The sequence below is a fragment of the Nyctereutes procyonoides genome, unplaced genomic scaffold (assembly GCF_905146905.1).
Source record: "Nyctereutes procyonoides isolate TBG_1078 unplaced genomic scaffold, NYPRO_anot_genome, whole genome shotgun sequence".
In the NCBI taxonomy this organism is placed as follows: Eukaryota; Metazoa; Chordata; class Mammalia; order Carnivora; family Canidae; genus Nyctereutes; species Nyctereutes procyonoides.
Window position 1 is genome coordinate 50,635,325 of NW_026575047.1, and position 24,200 is coordinate 50,659,524.

The window sequence follows — 24,200 nt, forward strand, 5'->3', positions numbered from 1 at the left end:
CCTCCACATCCTTTGGAATTTGGGAAAAATAGGATCTGGATTAAATGAACATAAGAATACCCTGAAGGGAAAGCAGACAGAAAGTGGTAAAAGAGCATCCTGCCATCAAGTGAGGCAGAAGAATGTGGGAGAGCGAATTAAGTTTTGTTTTTGTTTGATTCACTTTGAATTCCAAATAAGGAGGGGCTTCTTGTTTTTCTGTAATTTGTTGGGCCCTTCCAGCTTCAACCACTGTTGGGATACAGAGCCTCCATAATCACTGCAGTTGCTCTGTCCTTGAGTTCTACTTAAAACTATCTTTGTTTTTGTTTGTTTGTTTTTAGATTTACTTATTAGAGAGAGAGAGAGAGCGAGCAGGGGAGGAGCAGAGGGCAAGAGAGAGAATCTCAAGCAGACTCCCCACTGAGCCCAGAGCCTGATATGCAGCTTGATCTCACAACCCTGAAATCATGACCTCAGCAGAAATCAAGAGTCAGATGCTTAACCGGCTGAGCCATCTAGGTGCTCTGCATCTTAATTGTTTCTTAAATTGAATGTGTGGAAATAGTCATGTCAAGTGGTAAAGCATTCAGATGCTCTGTTTTTGTATTAATCCTGATGTGTATATATGATACTGTCCTGTAGGACATTCATTACAAATATATCCTATCTCAGTAATACATATATGTAATACATATACTTGAAGAGTACGAGTTTTGTTATAAACCAAAAACTGCTTTTCATACTGGATTTTCAGATTTCATCATTTTTCCCCTTCATTGTTTCTGGTTAATTGACAGTTCCTGTCAAATAGTTACCAAAGTATTTGAAATAGTTTGGAAAATGAATGTCTGACCTGTAACATAATTCTGTTTAAGTTCATAGAATTTCAAAGCTAGATCATAGAATTTCAAAGTTAGATGGGGCTTTATAGATAATTTAGACAGCTCTTCTTGAGGAAAGTAAGCTTAGAAAAGGTTAGTGGGTAGGTCCAAAGTCACTTTTTACGGCCAGTTAGAGCAAATACCAGGTCTCCTAATTGGTCATGTAGTCTTTCATTTTCATCCTGCAGGTATTAATTGATGACCCATTTCTAGTCTAGCATCATGTAGTTACATTTTAACTCCATTTAACCATGGCAGAGCAATGAGGTATTTCCCTGGTAAGTGAGTTTTCCTAGTTAACCTCTGTGAAGTGTACCTCTGAGGTTCACTGTGTAACTCTTCTTGATATAAATGGTTTTGAAATGTGTCATTCTATACTTTCTTAAAATATAGGGAGCATGATTTAGCCTACTCTATGTGACTCATAGTTTCTGCCTTGGGAGTTAGGAAGGGAGGGTTTAGGAAGAGGTGGCAGGCATAGAGTTCTTTCCCTTATACCAGACTATATCCTTGTGCACTGGAAAGGTTCTGTTTGCAAGTTGAAGGCTCAAAAGCCGTTGCTATGTATGTGTTTCCACAAGTTGAAATTCATTTTCAAGCGTTCATTACAATGCACACCTGTGTATTGAAAATGAGGTACCAGTTTCTAAATGTTAGCCCCATCAAATCAGTCAACAAATACATATATAAGTGAGACATTTGAAATATTATACATTGAGCTTGAGCTATGCCCCCCCAATAAAAAATTATGTCATAATCCTAACAGAATTATTCATGCTAGGTGTAATTTTTAATGTTTCATTTGGTTTTATGGAAGTAAATGTTTAATCTTTTTGGTATGTGTACTTTCCTGTTGCTTTGAGCATTCCATTCATAAAATACTTATTGGATGCATATTAAATAGGTTTTTTAAAAAAATAGAAAGTAGGAGCAAACGATTCTCAAACTTTCAACCCTTGTTTATGATATTTATTTAACTTACATTTTTAAACAAATATTGTTGAGATTAATACTTCAAGAGTCATATCAGTAATTTTTGTTTTTCTTCTTTTAAAAAATGTTTTCCTTGGTAATTTAATTTTTTTCACAATCCAAATGCACACTTTAGTTTTGTAAATATACTGAATGTACAGTTTTAATTTTTTTTAGCATATTTTTTGTAGGGGTGTTTGCTAAGTAAAATATAATGGTCTTCAGTTTCTACATTTTGGTAGTTTTGCAAATATTCTTGTTTTTGTTTTTTTAAGAACTAACTTTAGCCTCTATAAATGCTCAATTATAATGAAGTAATATTAATTCGTTAGTGATTATAACTACTTTTTAAATGCTTGGTAGCCACCATGTCAGGATAAGATAGGGGATATTTCCATCATTGCAGAAAGTTCTTTTGGACCAGTGGTATGTTTAGGAAAAAGAACACATTAAAATCAATAATGCCCAAATGTCTGTTGACTAATGAATGGATAAAGAAGATGTATGTATACACATACAGACACACATACATATACACACAATGGAATATTACTCAGCCATCAGAAAGGGTGAAATCTTCCCATTTGCATTGACATGGATGGAGCTAGAGTGTATTTTGTTAAGCGAAGTTAAGTCAGAGAAAGACAGGTACCATATGATTTCACTCATACGTGGAATTTAAGAAAACAGATGAACATGGGAAAAAAGAGGCAAAGCAGAAAACAGACTCTTAACTACAGAGAACAAACTGAGGGTTGCTGGAGAGGAGATGGGTAGGGAGATGGTCTAAATAGGTGATGGGGATTAAGGAGGGCACTTGTGATGAGCACGGGGTGTTATATGGAAATGATGAATCACTAAATTCTGTACCTGAAACTAATATTACAGTGTACATTGAGGAGATGCCTGGGTGGCTCAGTGGTTGAGCATCTGCCTTTGGCTCAGGTGATGGTCCTGGGATCAAGTCCTGCATTGAGCTCCCCACCGCAGGGAGTCTGTCTGCTACTCCCTCTGCCTATATCTCTGCCTCTGAATAAATAAATAAAAATCAGAAAAAAATTACAGTGTATGTGAACTACCTGGAATTTAAATAAAAACTTGAAAAACAGTAATGTAATTTTTATCATTTTTGTCAAGAAAGTCAAAATGCAACTGTAGTTAGTGATAGATATTTGTAGTGCAAAGCAGTGAAGAAAAATTGTTTCAGCGTTCTTTTTAGGCACCTCAAAGACAACTTCAAAAACAAAAGAACTTGTCTGCACGTTTGCAAAATTTTCTTTACCTCATTTTTCTCCTTTCCCTTTTGAAGTGGCTTTGTTAATTATAATAATTGTAATGCTTTATATTCAAGCATTCTGTGAATTTCCAATGGATTTTTGTTTTAATGAACTCAGGACATGAAATACCTGTGCAGATTACTTTGGAGGAGAAACTTCAAGAAATTTGAATATTTGCACAGACTTTTCATTGCTTTTCTTTTGGACACAAAGAATGAAAGATGTTAGGCTCATATTTCCAAATAAGCAAAATCAGCATTTTCCCATAAAAACCCTGACCTAGGTTTTGGATTATCTTTTTTTTTTTTTTATTATTGCTTATGAATAGATTACCCATTATTTGCACAGCATGGTCACATTTTTTTCCCCCTGGGAAACAAGATATCAGTGTTAGCTTACAAAACATATGTAAACTTTCAGTGTGGTACTTGATCTATCAGTGATTGCACTTGATAGGAGAGGTCTTCTTTTAGCAAGAGGGGTTAGTGAGCTATTAATGCTCTCAAACACATTTTTCCTTGTCCCTTTTTCTCTCTAGCACCTCCTTTCTTCCTGTATATCCCATTTTCTCCCTGAAAAGTGTATAATGCTTTGTAGAGTAAGTCAAATGAAAACCATAGGTAATAGCATTCCTTTGTGCCACTCATTTAAGAAGAAATTAACTTCACCACCAGAGATGTGTTGTTGGTCATTTCAGGTATTGAGAACCTACTGTGTTTTTCTGTCTCCAGGAAACACCAAGGAAATAGGACAAGTGTTTAAGACAAGACTGATGTTTTTTTGGACCACTTAAAGTTTATCTGGAGAGAAATTTAAAAAGAGGAAAATGAGTAATTAACAGGAAGTTAAGCAAGAGACAAATGGGTAAATGGTAAAGGACAATAGGGAGCAAATGGTAACAGGACTCTGGAAAGTCTTTATAGTACTGCAGAAGATGAAAGGATGTGCTGGTTAGCTCTCTGTTCCCGTAAGTCTTCTGGTTAGTGTCTGACTCTGTGGAGGAATACTGCTCTATGATAAATATTAAAAGGAAGAGAAATACAGGAGGAGGAACGGGCTGTGTTGTGGGCAGCAAGAGGTCTACCTTTGTTGTTCCCACATAAACACATAACATTTGACTCACACTGATATACTTGCTCAGAAGCAGTGACATCAAATTACTGATCCAACTAGAAAGTTCATTGAGTGAGCAGCCTGGGTGACTCAGCGGTTTAGCCCCACTTCAGCCCAGAGCGTGACCCTGGAGACCTGGGATCAAGTCCCACATCGGGTTCCCTGTATAGAGCCTGCTTCTCCCTCTGCCTGTGTCTCTGCCTCTTTCTGTGTCTCTCATGAATAAATAAATAAAATCTTAAAAAAAAAAAAAAAAGTTTGTTGAGTATGTTGTGATTATAAGTGAGGTTCCTTTTCCCCCTCAATACCAAAACTTCATTAACTTTATTTTAATTGAAAAATAATAAAGGGGCACCTGAGTGGCTCAGGTGGTTAAGTATCTGACCTTGGCTCAGGTCATGATCTTGGGGTCCTGGGATAGAGCCCTGCATCTCTCTGGCTCTCTGCTTAGTAGGTCGTCTGCTTCTCCCTCTCCCTCTGCCCCTCCCCCTGCTAGTGCTCCCTCTCTCTCAGATAAATAAAAATCTTTAAAAATAATAGTTGTAATTTTTGAGATGAAATTCACTTAATGTAAAAACCATTTCAGAATGAACAATTCAGTAGTATTTAGTATCTTCGCAGTGTTGTACAACTACTGCCCCTGTCTAGTTCCAAATATATCCATCCAGAGTAAAATGCCTTACCCATTAAGCAGTTTCTCCCCATTCCCTACCACACCCCTGCCCTGGTAACCATCATACTGTGTTCTGTCTTTATGGATTTGTCTATTTTGGATAGTTCATATAAATGGGATTATTCAGTATGTGACCTTTTGTCTGGCTTCCTCCCACTTAGCAAAGTTCTCAGAGTTCATCCAAGTTGTAGTGTATTGATCAGCTCTTCATTACTTTTTATGGCTCAGTAAGATCTCATTGTATGTGCATACCACAGTTTATTTACCCATTCATCCATTGATGGACACTGGGCTCTTTTTTACCTTTTTGGTATTGTGAACAGTGCAGCTATGAATATGTGGTGTACATTTATATTTTAATTATTTTGGGTGTATACCTGGATGTTGAATGGTGTCATATGATGACTTTAATTTTTTGGGGAACTGCTGAACAATTCTACCAGCAAGGTACAACGGTTCTAGATTTCATCTCTTCACCAACACTTGTTATTTTCCGGTTTTTAAAATATTATTACAACAGTGGGTGTGAAAAGGTGTAAGATGATACCGCATTGTAGTTTGGATTTGCATTTTCCTAATGATAATGACGTTGAGTGTCTTTTCATGTGCTTGTTTGTCATTTGCTTATATTTAGAGAACATTCACATCATTGCCCATTTTCAAATTGGGTTATTTGGGGCTTTTTTTGGTAAAAGTTATTTATATATTCTGGATGCTAGACCTTGAGCAGATACATGATTCATATATATTTTCTCCCATTTTAAATGCTGTCTTCACTTTCTTGTAATTCACGTTCTTGTAAGACCCTTTGATGCACAAAAGTTTTTAATTTTTATGAAGTCCATTTTATCTATTGTTCCTCATGCTTTTGGTATCTTATCTGTGATTCCATTGCCAAATCCACAATGATAAAGATTTACCCCTATATATTTTTTCTATGTTTTATGGTTTTAGCAGTTATAAGTCACTAATCTATTTTTAATTCGTTTTTGTATATAGAGATAGAGTTCCAGCTTCATTTGACTTTTTATAAATGCTATTAGAACAAAAATACATTTAATTCATGTCTTCTTTAATGTGTTTTTAGAGATCAGGATGGAGCAGGTTTTTGCTGAACCCTGAATTCTAGTGGTTTTTAACAGTACAACTATTTCTTTTACTCACACTGCATGACTCATATTGCTTGGGGACTCTGGTTGATGATGTCCACAGTCAGGGATGAAGGCTGACAAAGGTTCCATCATACAGTTCCGTCACTAGGAACTATATGAATTATATATAACTTTTTGTATTTCACTTTAAAATTTTATTTTTTTAATTTAAAAAAGTTAATTAAGATTTGATCCTGAAGGAAAACAAAACATTTCATTCATACACCAACTCAATAACTCATTAAGCTTTCTAGTTTTTGTGGCAACTTTCAAAGTCATGAATTAAGTATATTTTAGTTCTTACAGCTCAGACTCTTTAAGGCTACCACTTCAACATAATTTCATTGACCAAAATAAGTCAAAGTAATCCTACCAGTCGCCTAGAAGAAGAAGAAAGAGAAGTAGGTGGTGTATAGTGTTCATCAGAGAACATCACTGAATGTAGTGTTCGCAACATATTTGAAGTGTTGGTTCCAAAATACACAATTTAAAAATGTTCCCATTTAAGGACGGTTTTCCTTCAAACAGTTTAGTAAAACATCATTGATTCAAAACTAGAGGTAAATTTTGTGTTTAACTGTGCTTGCTCAAGTATACTTTTACATTATTTGTACAGAAAAGTTATTTGGCTGAGTGTAATGTGGGATTTAATGAAGAGAATTTTGGCTTAGTTTAGAAAACAATTTTTAACTAGTTTAGGAGGAAGTAATTCAGTGATGCTTACCAGTAGGTGTCAGCCACAGCTCATGCAATGGGGTGCCTATTTGTCAAGGTTTTTTGGGGAGGTACTAATAAGGGTTTGGTTTTTTTTTCCTCACCCGGTATCCTAATGAACTGCAGTTTTCTTAAGGTCAGCTTGCTTATTTTTAAATAAAAACACAATGTATCTACTCTGTTATATAGAGTAACTGCACCATTAGCAGGAGAAACACTCAGTGCTTAATTGTGTGTGAAGCTGTATACTGGAAAGAGCTAAGTAAGTTCTCATGAGAAGATTAGAATACTGTTTGATGGCACCAAATAGGCATCTGGAAGGAATGACCACAGGTCCTGTGAGTCAGCCAGATGTGATACTGATTGTCACAGATAAAACAGTGGAGGTTTTTTTCTGGATAAGTCTTTCCTTTTCAGGGAACAGCTGTTGTATTAAATAGCCTCTTACTGCTACGCCCCCTCTACGTTACCCTATCCCTAGCTGCCAAATAGTTTGCCTAAAAAGCTTTGTATGTATGCCCATAAACGGAAGTGCATATTCTCCTTAATAGAGGAGATACCAATACTGAAACATTTTGAGATTTTGGACAGATCTAAGAGTAACATCTGAGGAGAGACTTGTCCTGAAGAATCTCATTGCATAGATTGATTTCAAAATGCGTGTTTTCTTTTTTTAAGAATCACCATTTGAAAACTGAATACAAGTGATTTTATTAAAAAGTGAATATTTGGGATGCCTGGGTGGCTCAGTTGGTTAAGCATCTGTCTTTGGCTCAGGTCATGATCCCAGTGTCCTGAGATGGAGTCCCTCATTGGACTTCCTGCTCAACGGGGAGCCTGCTTCTCCCTCTGCTGTTCCCCTGCTTGTGCTTTCTCTCTCTCTCTCTCTCTCTCTCTCTATCAAATAAATAAATAAAATCTTTTAAAAAATGAGTATCAATAAATGCTTCATTGTCTTCAGTATTCAGACAAATCGTGAATATTTGTATTCAGTATTTGACTGTCATAAAAGGACGAGATATATGTATATATAAGCAACTTTGGATGCTGTTGCTAAAAATATATATATATCAGTATGCCAACTGAAATTAGTAATGTCATTTCCTTGTTTAAAATAAACCATTGCATTTTTATTGTGTTCAGAATTTTTTTAAAAGATTTTATTTATTTATTCATGAGAGACACGGATTGAGGCAGAAACATAGGCAGAGGGAGAAGCAGGCTCCCCACAGGGAGCCCGATGCGGAACTCGATCCCAGGACCCTGAGATCACAACATGAGCCTAAGGCAGATGCTCAACCACTGAGCCACCCAGGTGCCCCTGTATTCAGAATTTTATTGTAAAAAGTTTTCCCATAGTGTAAGATAAGCTCTAACGATCTGTTCCACACCACTTTCTACAAAATCATCATAGACCTTTGTACCCTATGGCCCAGACATATCAAACTGAGTGTTTAAAACCCAAATTGGATAAATAATGATTGATTACTCAATTATGTAGGAGTTTATGCTGTGAGTACCACATTTTTAATGTAATTTTTTAAATTATATGAGACATAACATGCTTACTGGTAAATATTGAAATACTAAAGTAGATGGAGAATAGCAACCCTAGTCCTTTCCTTAATGGTAATCATTGTTACTAAGTTTATGTATGAAAAACGGCTTTGTTACAAACAGAAAACTTTCTAGTCTTCACTTTTGTTTTTCTATTAACATGATTTTTTTAGAGGGGGGAGGGGCAGAGGGAGAGAGCAAGAACCTTAAGCAGGCTCCATGCCTACTGAGTCCTATGTGAGGCTGGATCTCACGACCCTGAGATCACAACCTGAGCTGAAATCAAGAGTTGGATGCTTAACTGACTGAACCACCCAGGGTTCCCTACACAATTGTTTTTATAACAGGATTTTTGAAAATGTAAGATCTGTTCAGGAGTACTGTTAGGGAGTTACGGCAGAAGAGATTGTCTTTGCAGTTTCCCAAACATACCTCCCTGTCTCAAATTTGCATATGTTGCTTCTTGTGCCTAGAAAGCAAACCAGTGGCACTCTTCCTCCCTGCCCCACAGCTACCTCTGAAAATTTATGTTTGTCTTTCAGGACTCCAGCCACACCTAACTACTTCTAAAAAAAACTATTCCTGATTCTTTGTTATTGCTAGCTAGCCCACTCTACAGTATGTTTGAGTGTAGGTGCTGGTTTAGTCTCAACAACCCCTGTCTTTGTGTTATGTAAATTTGAACTGGGTGTGTGTGTGCAAGTGTGTGTGTATGTGTGTGTGTGTGAGAGAGAGAGACAGACAGGCTGGCTTTCTGTGAGTGGAATTTCTGATCTTTTCATGGAAGGGCCATTCCCTCCAAAACTTTGCCTCTGTGTAAGGCACCTAGATTCATCCCAATCTGTCTTCCCAATGGCCTTTTCCCTAACTGCCACAGCATACCCCTCAGGACCTGGTGGCCAAGATCTGCCACTTCCCTGGATCATGAGCCCCAGCTTACTCTGGTTACCCTGAGTTTAGGTAGGTCTTGGTTTCTGGCACCTGGGGATTTCCCTTATTTTTTTTAAGAGGCACACAATTTGGGAGTTTGGAGGCAAGGAGGTGGGGGTGAATGTTAGTTTTCTTGGGTGCTATAACAAATTACACAGGTTAGGTGGCTTAAAACGAGAGATTTATTCTCTTACAATTCTGGGGGCCGGAAGTCTGAAATTGAGGTGTGGGCAGAGTTGGTTCCTTTTGGGGGGTCTGAGGGAGAGACTCTATTCCTTTCTCTTTACTTCTGGTGGTTGCCAGTGATCCTTGTTGTTCCTTGCTGGTGTCACTCTAATATCTGGCTTCATTGTCAGTTGGCATTCTTCCCTGTGTGCTGTCTGTTAAGAACAGTTTAATTTCTCCCAGGACTCTGGTGGAATACAGGGCTTCTGGTTTCTCTGAGAGACATTAATTTTAGGTGTTCAAATTTATAGGTTTAAATTGTAGTATGAGCTATATAATCATAAAACCCAGACCTACTGCTTTATTATTTTTGCATTACTTTCTCCAGATTTACACCCCTCCCCCCAGAAATAGTCCTTTGTGTTTAAGCTCATTAGAAATGTTTATACCTATTTCAAAAATAAAATTTAATTCTGAGTTTTTAATTTTCAGCCAGAAAACCTTGCTCAGAAGCTTCCAAACCTTGTGGAACTGTGAGTCTGTTTATTCAACTTTTTAAAAAAACAAGAATGAAAATAATTTTAAATTATTTGAAATAATAGGATATACAATTTTAATGTATTTATTATTTTTTGGTATCGTGGTCGTCATGTTCATGTAGGTAGTTCTGCTAACTCAGTAATATTTTAAAGTATTTTACCATTTAAATTTGTGTTTTAAATGTCTTACCTTAAGGTAGTAGAGATGAACTTTTTAAAACTATGAAAGATATTTTTTTTTCTTGGTCACAAAATCCTTCTGGACAGTGTAATTGAGAAAGTTTTTTGCTGTTACCACTACTACATGTGTTACTTGATATAAACATCTAACAGTGTTAATGATTTAAAATATAGACTAAAAGCCTACTTCCCTGTGTCCTCCATATCTCTTTTGTTCTTTAGTTCTTTTGACAGTTACTTCCATAATGCTAAATAATATGTTTACACCTTTTTTGTTGTTTTTAAAGATTTTATTTATTTATTCATGAAAGATAGAGGCCCAAAGACATAGGCAAAGGGAGAAGCAGACTCCACGCAGGAAGCCCGATGTGGGACTCGATCCTGGGACCCTGGGATCATGCCCTGAGCCAAAGGCAGACAACCACTGAGCCACCCAGGCGTCCCTACACCTTTGTTTATTAGTGCATCAACTTTAAGTATCTGTTGATTTACCTATAAGGAAGATATTTAGAACCTTCTCTTTCCTTTCTTTCCAGCTCCCTCCAATTTTTGTTGAAGGAGGTGTTTTCATTGCTGTTTCTTGTTCTTTATTATTTGGCATGATTTTGAAAAAGTAAAGGAAGGAAAACTAACTTTACACCTCAATCTTTAAGCTGGGAGTCTGTCATTTCTTCCCCTCCCTCCATCCTTTTATTTTGAAAAATTTCAAACTAACAGAAAAATTGAGAGCATAGTACAATGAACTTCCATATATGCTTCACCTAATTTAACCAGTTAATGTTCTGCCACATTTTATTTCTCTTTCTGTCTCCTATCCTTTCCCTCCCTCCTTCCCTTTCCAGTCCTCTCACATGCATGTAGACACACACACACACACACACACACACACACACACATACACACACAAATTTTGGATATTATGATACTTCACCCCTAAATATAACAGTATGTATCTACTAAGAATAAAAGCAATTTTGCATGTACTTATATTATCACACATTAAAAGTAATATTCTGGGGCGCCTGGGTGGCTTAGTCGGTTAAGCATCCAACTCTTGGGTTGGCTCAGGTTGTGACCTCAGGGTCATGATATTGAGCCCCTAGTAGGGCTCTTTGCCAGATGTGGAGTTTGCTTAAGGTTCTCTCTCTCCCTCTCCTGCTGCCTCTCCCCCTGCTTACGCTCTAACAACAAGAAAAAAAATAATACGAATTCAGTAATATCATCTAATATACATTGCATATTTAAATTATCCCAATCTCTCCCCAACTTAATGTCTTTAGTGTCCAGATTTGTCTGATTTTTTCCTCTTGATTAGAATCAGTTTAAACATCTTTGATTTTCTGCCTCATTTGCTTTATCAAGTTTTTAATTTCATTCTCTTTATTTTTCTTTTAAAGATATCATTTATTTGTTTGAGAGAGGAAGAGAAAACAGGGGGAGGGTCAGAGGGAGAAGCAGGCTCCCTCCTGAGCAGGGAGCCTGATATGGAGCTTGATCCTAGGACCATGGGATCATCACTTGAGCCAAAGGCAAGATGCTTAACTGACTGAGCCACCCAGGCACCTCAATCTCATTCACTTTATATATGTGTATATATATATTGTTGTGCCCAAGATTGTGAATCCGAGAAACCAACAAGGAGCCGACACCGATGCAAACACACGAGGGTTTATTTACAAGCTCGAGCTTGGGTTCAAGTATACCTGACACAGCGGAGCAGGGACTTGGACCCCGAGGTGGGTTTCAGCTTAGTTTTAAGGGCTGGTCTAGGGGACCTCCAGAAGGGGTGGAGCAATTCCTCAAGTTCTGTTTACATTTTGATATGGGGCCTTCAAGGGCATTGAGCTCTCTTCTTATTCTAATATGGCTTCCTGCCCTTGGCTTGGGCTCTGTTCTTATTCTAATATGGAGCTTCCTGCCCTTGGCTTGGGCTCTGTTCTTATTCTAATATGGAGCTTTCCTCCCTTGGTTTGGGCTCTGTTCTTATTCTAATATGGGGCTTTCTAGGACGTTAAACTATAAGCTGTTTTTTTTTCTCCTGTAACTGAAGTAATGTAAATTTCAGCTCTTATTCACATGGGCCTGGGACGGCTGTACTTGTGCTAACCCTGAACTTAATGTGGAATGGCCTTAATTTTCTCGGCCTCCACAATATGTGTGTATTTTTTGAAGCTTTTGAGAGTGTTGCATACATCATGGTTTTTTACCTCTAAATAATCAGTATGTATTTTCAAGAAGAAGGAAGTCTTAAAATTATTTTAAGTCTTTATGTTTTTAAAGGTTCCTTATAGTTTCATTCATATAGGATTTGAATATTTCTAAAGTTTGTTCCTAAACATTTAATATATAATCTTTGCTATTATAAATGAATTTTCTTACCTGTTACCTCTTTAAGTGATTATTCTTTTAATATTTGAACACCATTTGTTTTCGTGTGTTATCTTTATACCCTGATGCCTTGCTGAAATCTTATTGTTTGAGTTAGTTTTATGGTTGATTCCTCAGGTTTTTTAGGCATACCCTCTTGTCTGAAAATACAGATAGTGTTATTCCTTTTTTTTCTAAACCTTATGCCTTTAATTATCATCTCTAGTCTGAATGCATTGGCTAGTCCTTTCAGAACAGTGTGAAATTGTACTAGAGATGGTGGGCATCCTTGTTTTCTTTCTGACCTTAGTAGGAATGCCTCCAACATTGCCCCATAAGAAAAACACTGGCTTTACGATTAATGTATATGTATTCTATTGTGTTAAGTAAATATCCATTTGTGTCAATAATCTATTGCTGCTTAACAAATTACCCCAGAATGTAGTGGTTTAAACTGTGGGTAGGGGTGCTTAAAAGAATAAAACACTTACTGTCTCCTATTTTCTGAAGGTCTAGAATCTGGGCTTGGCTTAGCTGCATTCTTGGCCTCAATGTCTCTTTCAAGGCATGCAATCAAAGATTGTTGCCCAGGGCTACTGTTTTCCCTGAAGGCTCAGCTAAAGAAGTATCCTCTTCTGTGTTTACTCATGTGGTTGTTGGCAGGATTCAGTTAATCTTAAATTGTTGGTCTGAAGGTCTCAGTTCCTTGCTGGTTGTTGGCCAGGGGACTGACTCCCTTAGTTCCTTGCCAATTGGCCTCTCTGTTGTGTCACACACAACATGGCAGCTGGCTTCCATCAGTTCACAGAAAAAAGAAGAGCCAGAGAGGGTATGCAGGTTAGTCTCTTTCTAATCTAATCCCATCACTTTTGCTATATTTTGTTAGAAACAAGACAGTAGGTCCAGCCCAACACTTAAGGGGAGGCTGTTACACAAGGGCCTAAATGCCAGATAGTAGAGATAGTGGCGACTATCTTGGAGGCTGCCTAACACACCATTAATTCCTACTTTCTCAAGAATTGTCATTAGTAATGGGTGTGGAATTTATTCAAAACCTTTTTCAGAAAAAAATTCTTGAGGCCTTCAGGCAAAACAGTGAAACAATCATGAAGATGAAGAAGACTGTAGTATAATACTCCAAACTGTATTATGTTTAAAATGGTGGTTGCATTCAAGCTTGAAGTGTTTTTCTTTGAGCCCTTTAGAAGTATTTTTATGTAATATATATGTAGTTAATTGTATATAACATATGTATTATATATTACATATAATATTACATATTTTGTGTTACAAAATAAATGATATAGAAGTATACATGTTCATATATAATCTAAGTTATGTAATATGAGTGAATAAATAGTATATAATTCTGTATTATGTATATTATATATAATTTGGATTTTACTACTTTTCCACATGTATTAATATATCATTTTTCTCTGGCTACTTTTAACATTTTCTTTTTTGGTTTTCAGAAATTTAACTATGATGTACGTTGCTATAATTTTGTTTGTATTTATGTTGGACTTTGCTGAGCTTCTTGAATTTGTCTTTTCCCAAATATGATACATTTTCAACCATTATTTCTTTGAATATTTTTTTATACACTATTCTGCCTTCTTCGGCACCATTTACACATATGTTGTATCTGATGATGATGTACTACAATCCTCTAAGGCACTGTTCATGTTTCCTTCAGTCTTTTTTCTCTTTGCTCTTTTTTTTTTCCCAAAGATTTTATTTATTTCAAACTGAGATATAACAGGAGCTGAGTGGGGGAAGGGCAGGGGAGAAGCAGACTCCCTGCTGAGCAAGGAGCCCCACATGAGGCTCAATCCCAGGACCCTGTGATATGACCTGGGCTGAAGACAGATGCTTAACCAACTGAGCCACCAAAGCACCCCTTCTCTCTGCATTTTACATTAGACTATTTTTATTGAGCTTTCTTCAAGTTCATAAACTCTTTCCTTTGTCATATTCATTGTGTTATTCACCTTTATTCAGTAATATTTCAGTCTCAGATCTTATTTAGTTTATTCATTCATTCATCTGACCATCTGTCTTCCCTCCCTTCCTTCCTACTGAAATTTCCCATCTTTACATTATAGGCATATTCTACTTTAGATCACTATGTATAGCTATAATAACTACGTCAAATTTCCTGTCTGCTAATTCCAACATCTTGGTCATCTTGAGCTTGATAGCCATTGTTTGTTGTTGTTGTTAATGGACCACATTTTCTTGTGTTCTCATATGTTGAATAACTTTAGGTTCTATCCTGACAATTAGGAATGTTGTGTCTTGAAGACTGTAATCTGCTATATTTGATATTTTTGCTTTAGCAGGAAATTTACCTGGTTTAACTCAAGCAGTGAACTGTTTCTTGGAAGGCAGCTGAAGTCTCAGTACAGTTCTTTTACCTTTAACTGTAGCTTTTTCCATATTTGTATGTTCTAAGATGGCCAATGATTTAGGCAAAATTTAGAAGTAGAATTTAGGGTTTTCCTTCCCTGGCTCTTTTTTTCTGGTATTCTCCCTTTAATTGCCAGTGGTCATGGTTGCCCTGAACCCTGTCCTCCTATTCTTTAGAGTAGTAAGACTGATGTTTTCTATCAGAATTTTAGCCACTTTGCCTGGTAACTGTCTATACCCTGCCTTTAAGGTACAAAATGCTGCTTAAAAAACAAAACTCAACTCACTCACTGCAATTCCTTCTTCTAAGTTTAGATTCTTTGCCAGAATTGGCTTGTTTTTGTTTACACTGCAGTACCTTAGAGGTGTGTGTGCGCGTGCATGGATGTGCATGTGTATGCATGCATTAGGATTTTAGTTGTTATCTGCCAGAGGAGAAGTCCAGTAGGAGTTTATTTTGCTGTACTGAATTGGAACTTGCATTCTTTTCTTCTAACTACTTTAACCTTTTCTTTTAACTGTCTTTATAATTCAAGTGGTTTCTTGAAGTCTGTATTAGTTGGTTCTCTGATTTTTGACCGATCTGACAATCTGGGCAGTTTAACTGGAGTGTTTTAGATCATGTTACATTCAGTATGATTACTGATATGATTGAATTTAAGTCAACCATCTTACAACCTGTGTTCTATTTGTCTCAGCTGTTATTTATTTTTTTCCCTCCTTTCTTTCTTCCTTTAAAATTATTTTAGTGTTATGAAGGATCCCATTTTACTACCACTGTTGGATTATTAACTTTCAGTGTTTTAAGGTTGATATTGTGCTGCTTTAACCTGTTACAATATGCCTTCACATAATGTACCACTTCATGTGTAACAGGAACTTTATATCAGTACTTCATTCTTTGTGCTCTTGTATGTCTTACATATGTTTGTGTTTGTGTGTGTATCTATCAGTATACATATACGTGTACACATCATGTATGTCAGTCAGGGTCCAGTTAGGAGATAGAAACCATTCCCTTAAACAGGAAAAATTAAAGAGTTGTTGACTAGTAAAATGTTATTAGCTACTAAAAGAGGTTAAAAGGAGTCTAAGGTTTTCAGAATTAGTAAGTACAAAAAGTAGGTCTTCTGGGCTGAGGGAAAGTAGACAATGAAGGGAATAATGACTGAGGAGAACACCATCCCCTAGGCTGATATTTAGATCTCTTCGGCGGAGGTCTGGCTGCCACAAGAACATACAGCCTACTGGTGTGAAGGAGCTTGCCAGATGGTTTAGGCTGGAGCTGATCTTTAATATCAGCTCACTATTGCAGGAGGGTTTTGGTAATCTGGAGCTGGTCTGTAGAAGCAGTATGGCTAGTGGGGAAGCAACTGCCTGAAGTGTGAGCAGAGCTACCACAGAAGTGGCCACAGGGTGGTAAGACTGTTGGTTGAGGCTGGTTGAAGCTGGTCTTTAGAATTCATTGCTGGGTAGGGGGAGAGTGGCCTGAGGGTGCAGCCAAGAGCTGCTACAGAGCTGGGCCGAGGGAATTCATAGTTTGAGAATGTGGCTTGAGGTTTTCCAAGAGGGCTGCTGAGGTGAGTGCCTCTGGGCCTTGGCTCCTGTGCTAAGTAAACAACTGAAGGGGGACTGGACCCAGAAGGGAGGGCCTTCCTGCTGCTGTCATCTCGCAGGGTCACTCCGGGGCCCTCTTTTGACAGCTTTACATTAGGCCAGTTGACAAAGGAGATGTGTTGACAGGGTCTAGCTCTACCAGGCATAAGAGATAGATTTTGAGCTGACAGACTAAACTCATAACTGACAGAAGTCATCATTTTAATATTGAATTTAGGTTGTTAACTTAAATTTAAAATGAGAAATATCTTTTATTCTCTCAGATTTACCTGAATAAAGTCTTTATTTCTCCATCTTTTTTTTAAATTAAACTTTTTACTTTGAGATGATGGTGGAATCACATGTAATTGTAAGAAATAATACAGAAAGATCTCGTGTACCCTTCTAGTTTCCACCAATATTCACATCTTGCATAATATAAGATAAGCACCAGAAAATTGACACTGGTGTTATCTTACTCAGGGTTCATCATTTTCTGTGTAGCCATTTGCGTGTGTGTGTGTGTGTGTGTGTGTGTTCTGTGCAATTTTTTCATGTATAGATTTGTGTAATCACTACCATAGTCAAGGTAGAGAGAGTACTTTCATCACTGCAAGGATTGTTTGAGCTACCCTTTCATTTCTCTGCAATCCCCCAAACCTTGGCAACTACTACTCTGGTCTCCATCTCTATCACTGTATCTGTTTGAGAATATTATATAAATGGAATCATAGTATGTAACCATTTGGGCTTGGCTTTTTTTCATTCAGCACAATCCCTTGAGATCTGTTGGAGTTGTTGCATGTATCAGTAGTTCGTTCCTTTTTGTTGGAGAAGTGTATTTCATGGTATGGATGTAATGCAGATTCTTTGACCATTTACCCATTGAAGGGCATATCAGTGGTTTTGTTTTTATCTGTAATAAATAATGCTGTTTGGCACATTTGTATACATGTTTTTTTGTGAATAAGTTTTTCTTTCTTCATTCATTCATTCATTCATTCATTCATTCATGCATTCATGAGAGGCACACAGAGAGAGGGGGAGAGGGAGAAGCAGGCTCCATGCAGGGAACCCGATGTGGGACTTGATCCTGGAACCCTGGGATCACACCCTGAGCCAAAGGCAGACGCTCAACCGTTGGAGCCACCCAGGCGTCCCATGTGAATAAGTTTTCATTTCTCTGAGATAAATGACTAAGACTGCAATTGCTGAGTCATACCATAATTACATGTTTCATTTTGTTGTTGTTGAGATATAATTCACATACGAAAAAATTCACCCTTCTAAGTATAAAATTCAGTGGTGTTTAGTATAATCACAAGATTGAGCAACCATTAGCACTATCTAATTCTGGAACATTTTCATCACCTCAAAAGAAACCCACTTAGCATTCATTCCTCCCTTTTCCCAATCCCTAATAACTCCTCAGTGACCAATAATCTGCTTTCTGTTTCTATGGCTGTGCCTGTCCAGGACAATCATACAATATGTGGCTTTTTTAGGTCTTACTGTTTTAACATAGCATGTTTTCAGGGTTTGTCTATGTCATAGCATGTTTCCGAATTCATTATTTATAGATGTGTAATATTCCATTGCATAGATATACCATGTTTTGTTTATTCAGTCTTTAGTTGATAGACATTTTTAGTTGTTCCCACATTTTGGCTATGGTGATTAATGAAAGTGTGAATAGTCATGTAGAAGTTTATGTATGAACATATATTTTCAGTTCTTTTGGGTTTATACCTAGGAGTAGAATCGCAATGCTAACTCTGTTTAGCCTTTTGAGGAACTGACAAACTATTTTCCAAAACTGCATCATTTTACAATTCCACCAACATTATGTGAGGATCCTAATTTCTCCACATCCTCATCAACACTTGTTACTTTCTGTACTTTTGATTATAGTCATCCTGGTAGGTGTGATTGGTATAGATTTGTTTTGTATTTTTCTGACTAATGATGTCTTTTCATGGGCTTACTGGCCATTTGTATATTACTTTGGAGAAATGTCTGTTCAGATCCATCCATTTTTAAATTATGATATTAGTCTTTTTATTGTTGAATTGTAAGATTTCTTTATATATTTGCTTTATATATTTGAGATGGCTTTACATATATTTAAGTGCTTTATATATTTGAGATATATAATTTATATATTTGAATGCTTTATACTTTTGATACTTATCAGAACAAGCTTTTCAAATATTTTCTCCCATTCTGTAGTTTACCTTTTTACTTTCTTGATAATTTTTTATCTGGCATCTTATGTCGATATCCTATATAAGAAACTGTTTTTAATCCATCATCATGAAGATTTAATTGTTTTTCTTATTCAGGCTATATAATTTTAGCTCTTGCATTTAGGTCTTTTTTTTTTTTTTTTATAAATCTTTTTTTTTTTTAATTTTTATTTATTTATGATAGTCACACAGAGAGAGAGAGAGAGGCAGAGACACAGGCAGAGGGAGAAGCAGGCTCCATGCACCGGGAGCCCGACGTGGGATTCGATCCCGGGTCTCCAGGATCGCGCCCTGGGCCAAAGACCGGCGCTAAACCGCTGCGCCACCCATGGATCCCTGCATTTAGGTCTTTGATCCATTTTGAGTTAAGTTTTGCGTATGCTACAGTGTAAAGGTCTAACTTGTTTTGTATGTGCAGGTCCAAATAGCTCCTCACCATTTATTGAAAGGATACTCTTTCCCCATTAAATTGGACATGTGGGTGAATTTCTGGATTCTCAGTTTTATTCCATTGATCTATATGTCTGTCTTTTTGCCAGTAGCACACAAACTTGATTACTGTAGCTTCATAGTAAGTTTTAAAATTGAGGAGTCTGATTCCTCCTAATTATTCTTGTTTTTCAAAATTGTTTTAGCTTTTTTAAGTCCCTTGCGTTTCTATATTCTTATTTTTCAAAATTATTTTAGCTATTCTAAGTCCTTTGTATTATTTCCATGTGAGTTTTAACATCTGCATCTTTATTAAAGAAAAAAGTCATCTGCAATTGATGATAGTGATTGCATTAAATCTTTAGATCCATATGTGGAGTGCTGCCATCTTAATAATATGTCTTCTAATCTATGAATGTGAGGTGTCTTTCAATTTAGGTCTTCAGTTTTTTCAACTTTTTTTTGTTTGAACATTGAACACTTTTCAGTGTAAAAATCTTGAGCTTCTTTTGTTAAATTTATTCCTAACTATTCTTTTTGATTCTATTACACATAGAATGGTTTTCTTAATTCATGTTAGAATTATTCATTGTCTTGTATATAAAAAATACAACTAATTTTTGTATGATGATCAACATATTCTTCAACCTTGAACTCATTTGTTTTTTTATTTTTATTATTTTTTTTTTGTGGATTCCTTAGGATTTTCCATATACAAATCATGTCATCTGCCTATGAAGATAGCTTTGATTATTTCTAATCTGTATCCCTGTTATTTCTTTTTCTTGCTTAATTTCCTTGGTTATAAATAGAATGTTGAATAAAAGTGGTGAGACTGGGTATCTTTGTTTTGCTCCTGCCTAATGTTAGGGGGAAAGCTTTCAGTCTTTTGCCATTTATTTGATGATAACTATACATTTTTCATAGGTATCCTCTATGTTATTGAGGAGATTCCCTTCCACTGCTTGTTTGTTGAGATTTTTAGCACAATAGGATTTTTGATTTTGTCAAATGGTCTTTTTTTCATCCATTGAGATTTTATTTTTTATTTTTTCTGTTAATATAGACAATGTAAATGAAAATGTATTACATTGATATTTGTATATAGAATCAATCTTGTATCAGTGGGGATAAATACCATTTGGTTGTGGAATATAATCCTTTTTATATGTTGCTGGATTTGGCTTATTAGTAATTTGTTGAGAATTTTGCTTCTGTATTCATAAGGGAAATTGGTCTGTGGTCTTCTTGTGATATCTTTGTCTTCTTGTGATGCATCTGGCTTACTATTTTGTTGAGGAATTTTGCTTCTTATTCATGAGGGAAATTGATCTGTGGTCTTGTGACACTTATCAAGCTAATATTGGCTTCATAGAATGAGTTGAAAGAGTTCTGTCTTTTCCTTTCTTTTTTCTTTCTTTCTTATTATTCTTTAAAGTATCTGCTCAGTTACCTTTGTGGTCAGCTGCTGATTAGGCAGAGATTTCCTTAGTTGCCTGAGTCCAGTAGGTCTCCCAGTCTTTGCTGAGGAGCTTTGTTTTTGTATGGCAGCAGGCCCTCACCTCTCAGCCTGGTATTTCACAACTTTGCCTTAGCTACTCTGTCTATGTAGGAGTCTCAAGTTCAGCAGAGGGGATTGTTTAGGGTCTTTTCAACTCTTTCCTGAGCATTTGCACATTTCTGGACCTGCCTTTGACCTTGTAGACTTCCAGAAATATACCAGAGCTTTTCAGAGCTCCTGAAACATCTTACCCAGCTTTTCCATTCAAGGTTTTTGGTTGTCTGTTATTTGCTCCAGCGGTATCTTTTGACTCAGGTGGTTTTGAAGTTAAACAATAGCCCATAATTTGTTTCAACGGGGGGAAAAGGTTTTTTTACTTGGGCAAGTTTCTAGGCAGATCAAGTTAAAAATAGCTTTGCAAGTGGGGGCTTCCAAGGAAATCAGGAAACAGGTCAAATGATGGCAGTTCTCTGGGAGTGAACTGTAACTTGGTTCTGTCCCTTCAGGCGCTAGCCAGGCTGCTGCTTTTCAGTTTGATTGTGGGCTTGATTTTTTTGTTGATTCTGCTTCTGCAGAACTGAAAAATGAGGGATAGAATTAGAGGAAGTGAAAATGCTCCAAAGTTCACAGCTCATTGTGCCTAATGAGATTTCGCCATTTTTCTCAAATAAACCCTCCCTGTATCACTTCGGTTAATTTCCAGAGTTTTGTACATAGATTTCTTACCATTTTTGCCAGTATTCTTGTTGATTTTATGCAAAAGAATTTTTGAAGGTCTTTACTCTTTTACTTTTGCTCCAGATTTGTAGTTTCATAAGAAATTCCCAAATAATTTTCTAAGTTGGCTGCACCTTTTTACATTCTTCCAAGCAAGATGTGATTGTTCTAGTTTCTCCACATCTTGCCAATATTTGGTGTTATCATTAGTTTTTATTTCTGTCATTTTGATAGATGTGTGGTTTTATCTCATTGTGGTTTTCATTTATATTTTTCTAATGGTTAATGATACTGAACATCTTTTCAAGTATTTAATGGTTATCTGTATCTTTTCTTCAGGCACATTTACCTGTTGCTCATTTTCTATTTGGATTTATTTTTAGTCTTGAGTTTTAAGAGCTTTGAAATATTATAGAAACCAGTTCTTTGTTATATATATTGTTTACAAATATTTTCTTCCAATGTGTATTTTGTCTTTTCATCCTCTTTATGTTCCTTTGCAGAGCAAAAGTTTTACATTTTGATGAAGTCTGGTTTATCGATTTTTGTTTTTATGTATCATGTTTTTAGTGTCAATTCTAAGAACTTCTTGTCTAGCGTTATTCCCTGAAGGTTTTCTCCTGTGAGAAAAATCTCACATTAGTTTTTTCTCTGAAGGTCATAGAGTTTTTGTTTTACATTCTTCTTCATAGTTTAGAAGTTTTGTTTTGGTCTTCTGGAATTAGGATTCTTGAAGACTTTTTTTTTCCTTTTAGCACTTTTATGTAGTTCATTATCTTCTGGCTTACATAGTTTCTGTTGTGACATCTGCTGTTATTCTTATATTTGTTCCCCTGCATGTAATATGATTTGATTTTGATATACCTTGTTGTAGTTTTCTTTTTTCTTATATTTGACATTCATTGAACTTCCTGGGTTTGTGTCTTTATAGTTTTCATCAGATTTAGCAATCTTTTGACATACTCAGATATTTATTGTTTAACTCTTATCTCTGGTCCCTGTTTCTAGAACTCTTACATGTTTGTTAGATTGTTTAATATTTCGCTTAATCACTGACACTCTTCAGTCTTTTTTTTCTTCAGTATGGACAATTTGTATTTCTCTGTCTTCAATGTCTAATTTGCTGTTAATCTCATCTAGTGAAGCTTTCACTTTGTTCATTATATTTTTGATCTCTAGAAATTCTGTTTGGTTCTTCATACCTTAATACTTCTCTTGCAATGTTCATATTTTGCTTTAATTGTCTGGATATACTTATATGATCCAACTTATATAGTTGTTCTTATGTCCTTGTTTTGCTAATTTTATTGTCTCTGTTATACTGGATCTGCTGGTATTGACTGTTTTTAGTCATCGTTGTTGGTCACATTTTCTTGATTTATTAGCCTAATGCTTTCTGATTGGATGCCAGCATCCTTACAAGGTTTACATTTCTGAGTCTCTAGACTTTGTTGCCTTCCTTTTTCTTGTGCATTATTCTGGCATGAAGTTATTTACAATTTAGGTTGATCCTTTCATAGCTTGTGTTTACACTTGATTAGGACCAGTCTAGTGTAACCTCAATGCTAGGGGTAGTTTAGCCCTATTACTGAGGCATGGCCTTTATAGGATCTGATTTGAAAGTGCCCAATAATCAGCAAGGACTTGATACACTTGCTGCTCAGAACTTAAATGCCTTCTAGCCCTGTATGATCTCTGTGGACCACTCAGCTGATAGATTTTCAGTCACTTTTTGCCTAGGCTACATTTTATAATTCAGCAGTGAGTCAAAGGATCCTTACTTAAATTATTAAAGGTGTTTTTGGTTTTTTTTGTTTGTTTTTTCCTGTAGCATCCTCTCCTCCAGAACTCCACCCCTCTACCCCACAACTTCCAGCTGTCTCAGTTTCCCTGAATTCTAACTTGTGTCTCCATAACTCAGTGAGTCTTACATACTTTGGAATCCCATTCATGTACCACAGTTCACGGTTTGCCTCCAGGCAGAGAGCTAGGAACATTGTGTGGCTTGCCTTATTTCTTCTCTCTTGGGTAACATAATCCTAATTGCCTGCTTTTAATATCTGAAAATAATTGTTTCATATATTCCATCCAATTTTCTTGTTGCTTATAGCAGCCAGGTAAATCTGGTCCTTGTTATGCCATCATGGCTGGAAATAAAAGCCCTGTTTTTTTAATTTAAAGAAAAATCCACTTTTTTTATTTTGGAACAATTTTATATTTATGGAAAAGTTGTAAAGAGAGTACAGAGTTCGAGTATACCTCTCACCCAGTTTCTTCTATTGTTAACATCTTAAAATTCCATGATACATTTGTCAAAAATAAACTGACATTGGCATGTCACTATTAAGTAAATATCTGTATCTAATTTTATTAAAAAATTGCCAAACTACTTTCCGAAGTAGCTATACTGTTTTGCATTCCCACCAGCAATGAATGAAAGCTCCTGCATTATAGGAGAATATGATGAAAACTAGTTATATTGAAACACCAACATTTTAATTACTTTGAAATTACAAAAAATGAGCAAAGAGAAGTGACTTAAAGTTGCTAAATCTTTGATTATAGATGACTCACAATAACTATAACAGTGACATTCATGGTACTCTGATTGCCCTAGGAGCTTTACATTTCTAATTCATTTAATCCTTACAACGTCCTTGTTGTTAGTATTCTTATTCTCTGCTTCTATAGATTATGAAAGTGAGAAGTTGAGTAATTTCCCTTGGTGACATGGCTACTGTGGTGCATTCATTTTGGCTCCAGAGCCTGCTCTCTGATCCATCCCACCAGTGATGGTG

At 36.3% G+C, this 24,200-nt stretch overlaps 1 protein-coding gene across 5 annotated transcripts in view; it reads left to right on the top strand.

Annotated features, from left to right (window-relative positions):
• The window catches only part of LRRC28 (leucine rich repeat containing 28), a 160,330-nt gene that overhangs the window by 12,710 nt on the left and 123,420 nt on the right, over positions 1–24,200 (top strand). For all 5 annotated transcript variants that reach the window (XM_055326365.1, XM_055326369.1, XM_055326367.1 and 2 more), the window contains exon 3: positions 9,908–9,948. In XM_055326365.1, coding sequence (XP_055182340.1) covers positions 9,908–9,948 — 41 coding nt within the window. The remainder of the gene's footprint in view (positions 1–9,907; positions 9,949–24,200) is intronic.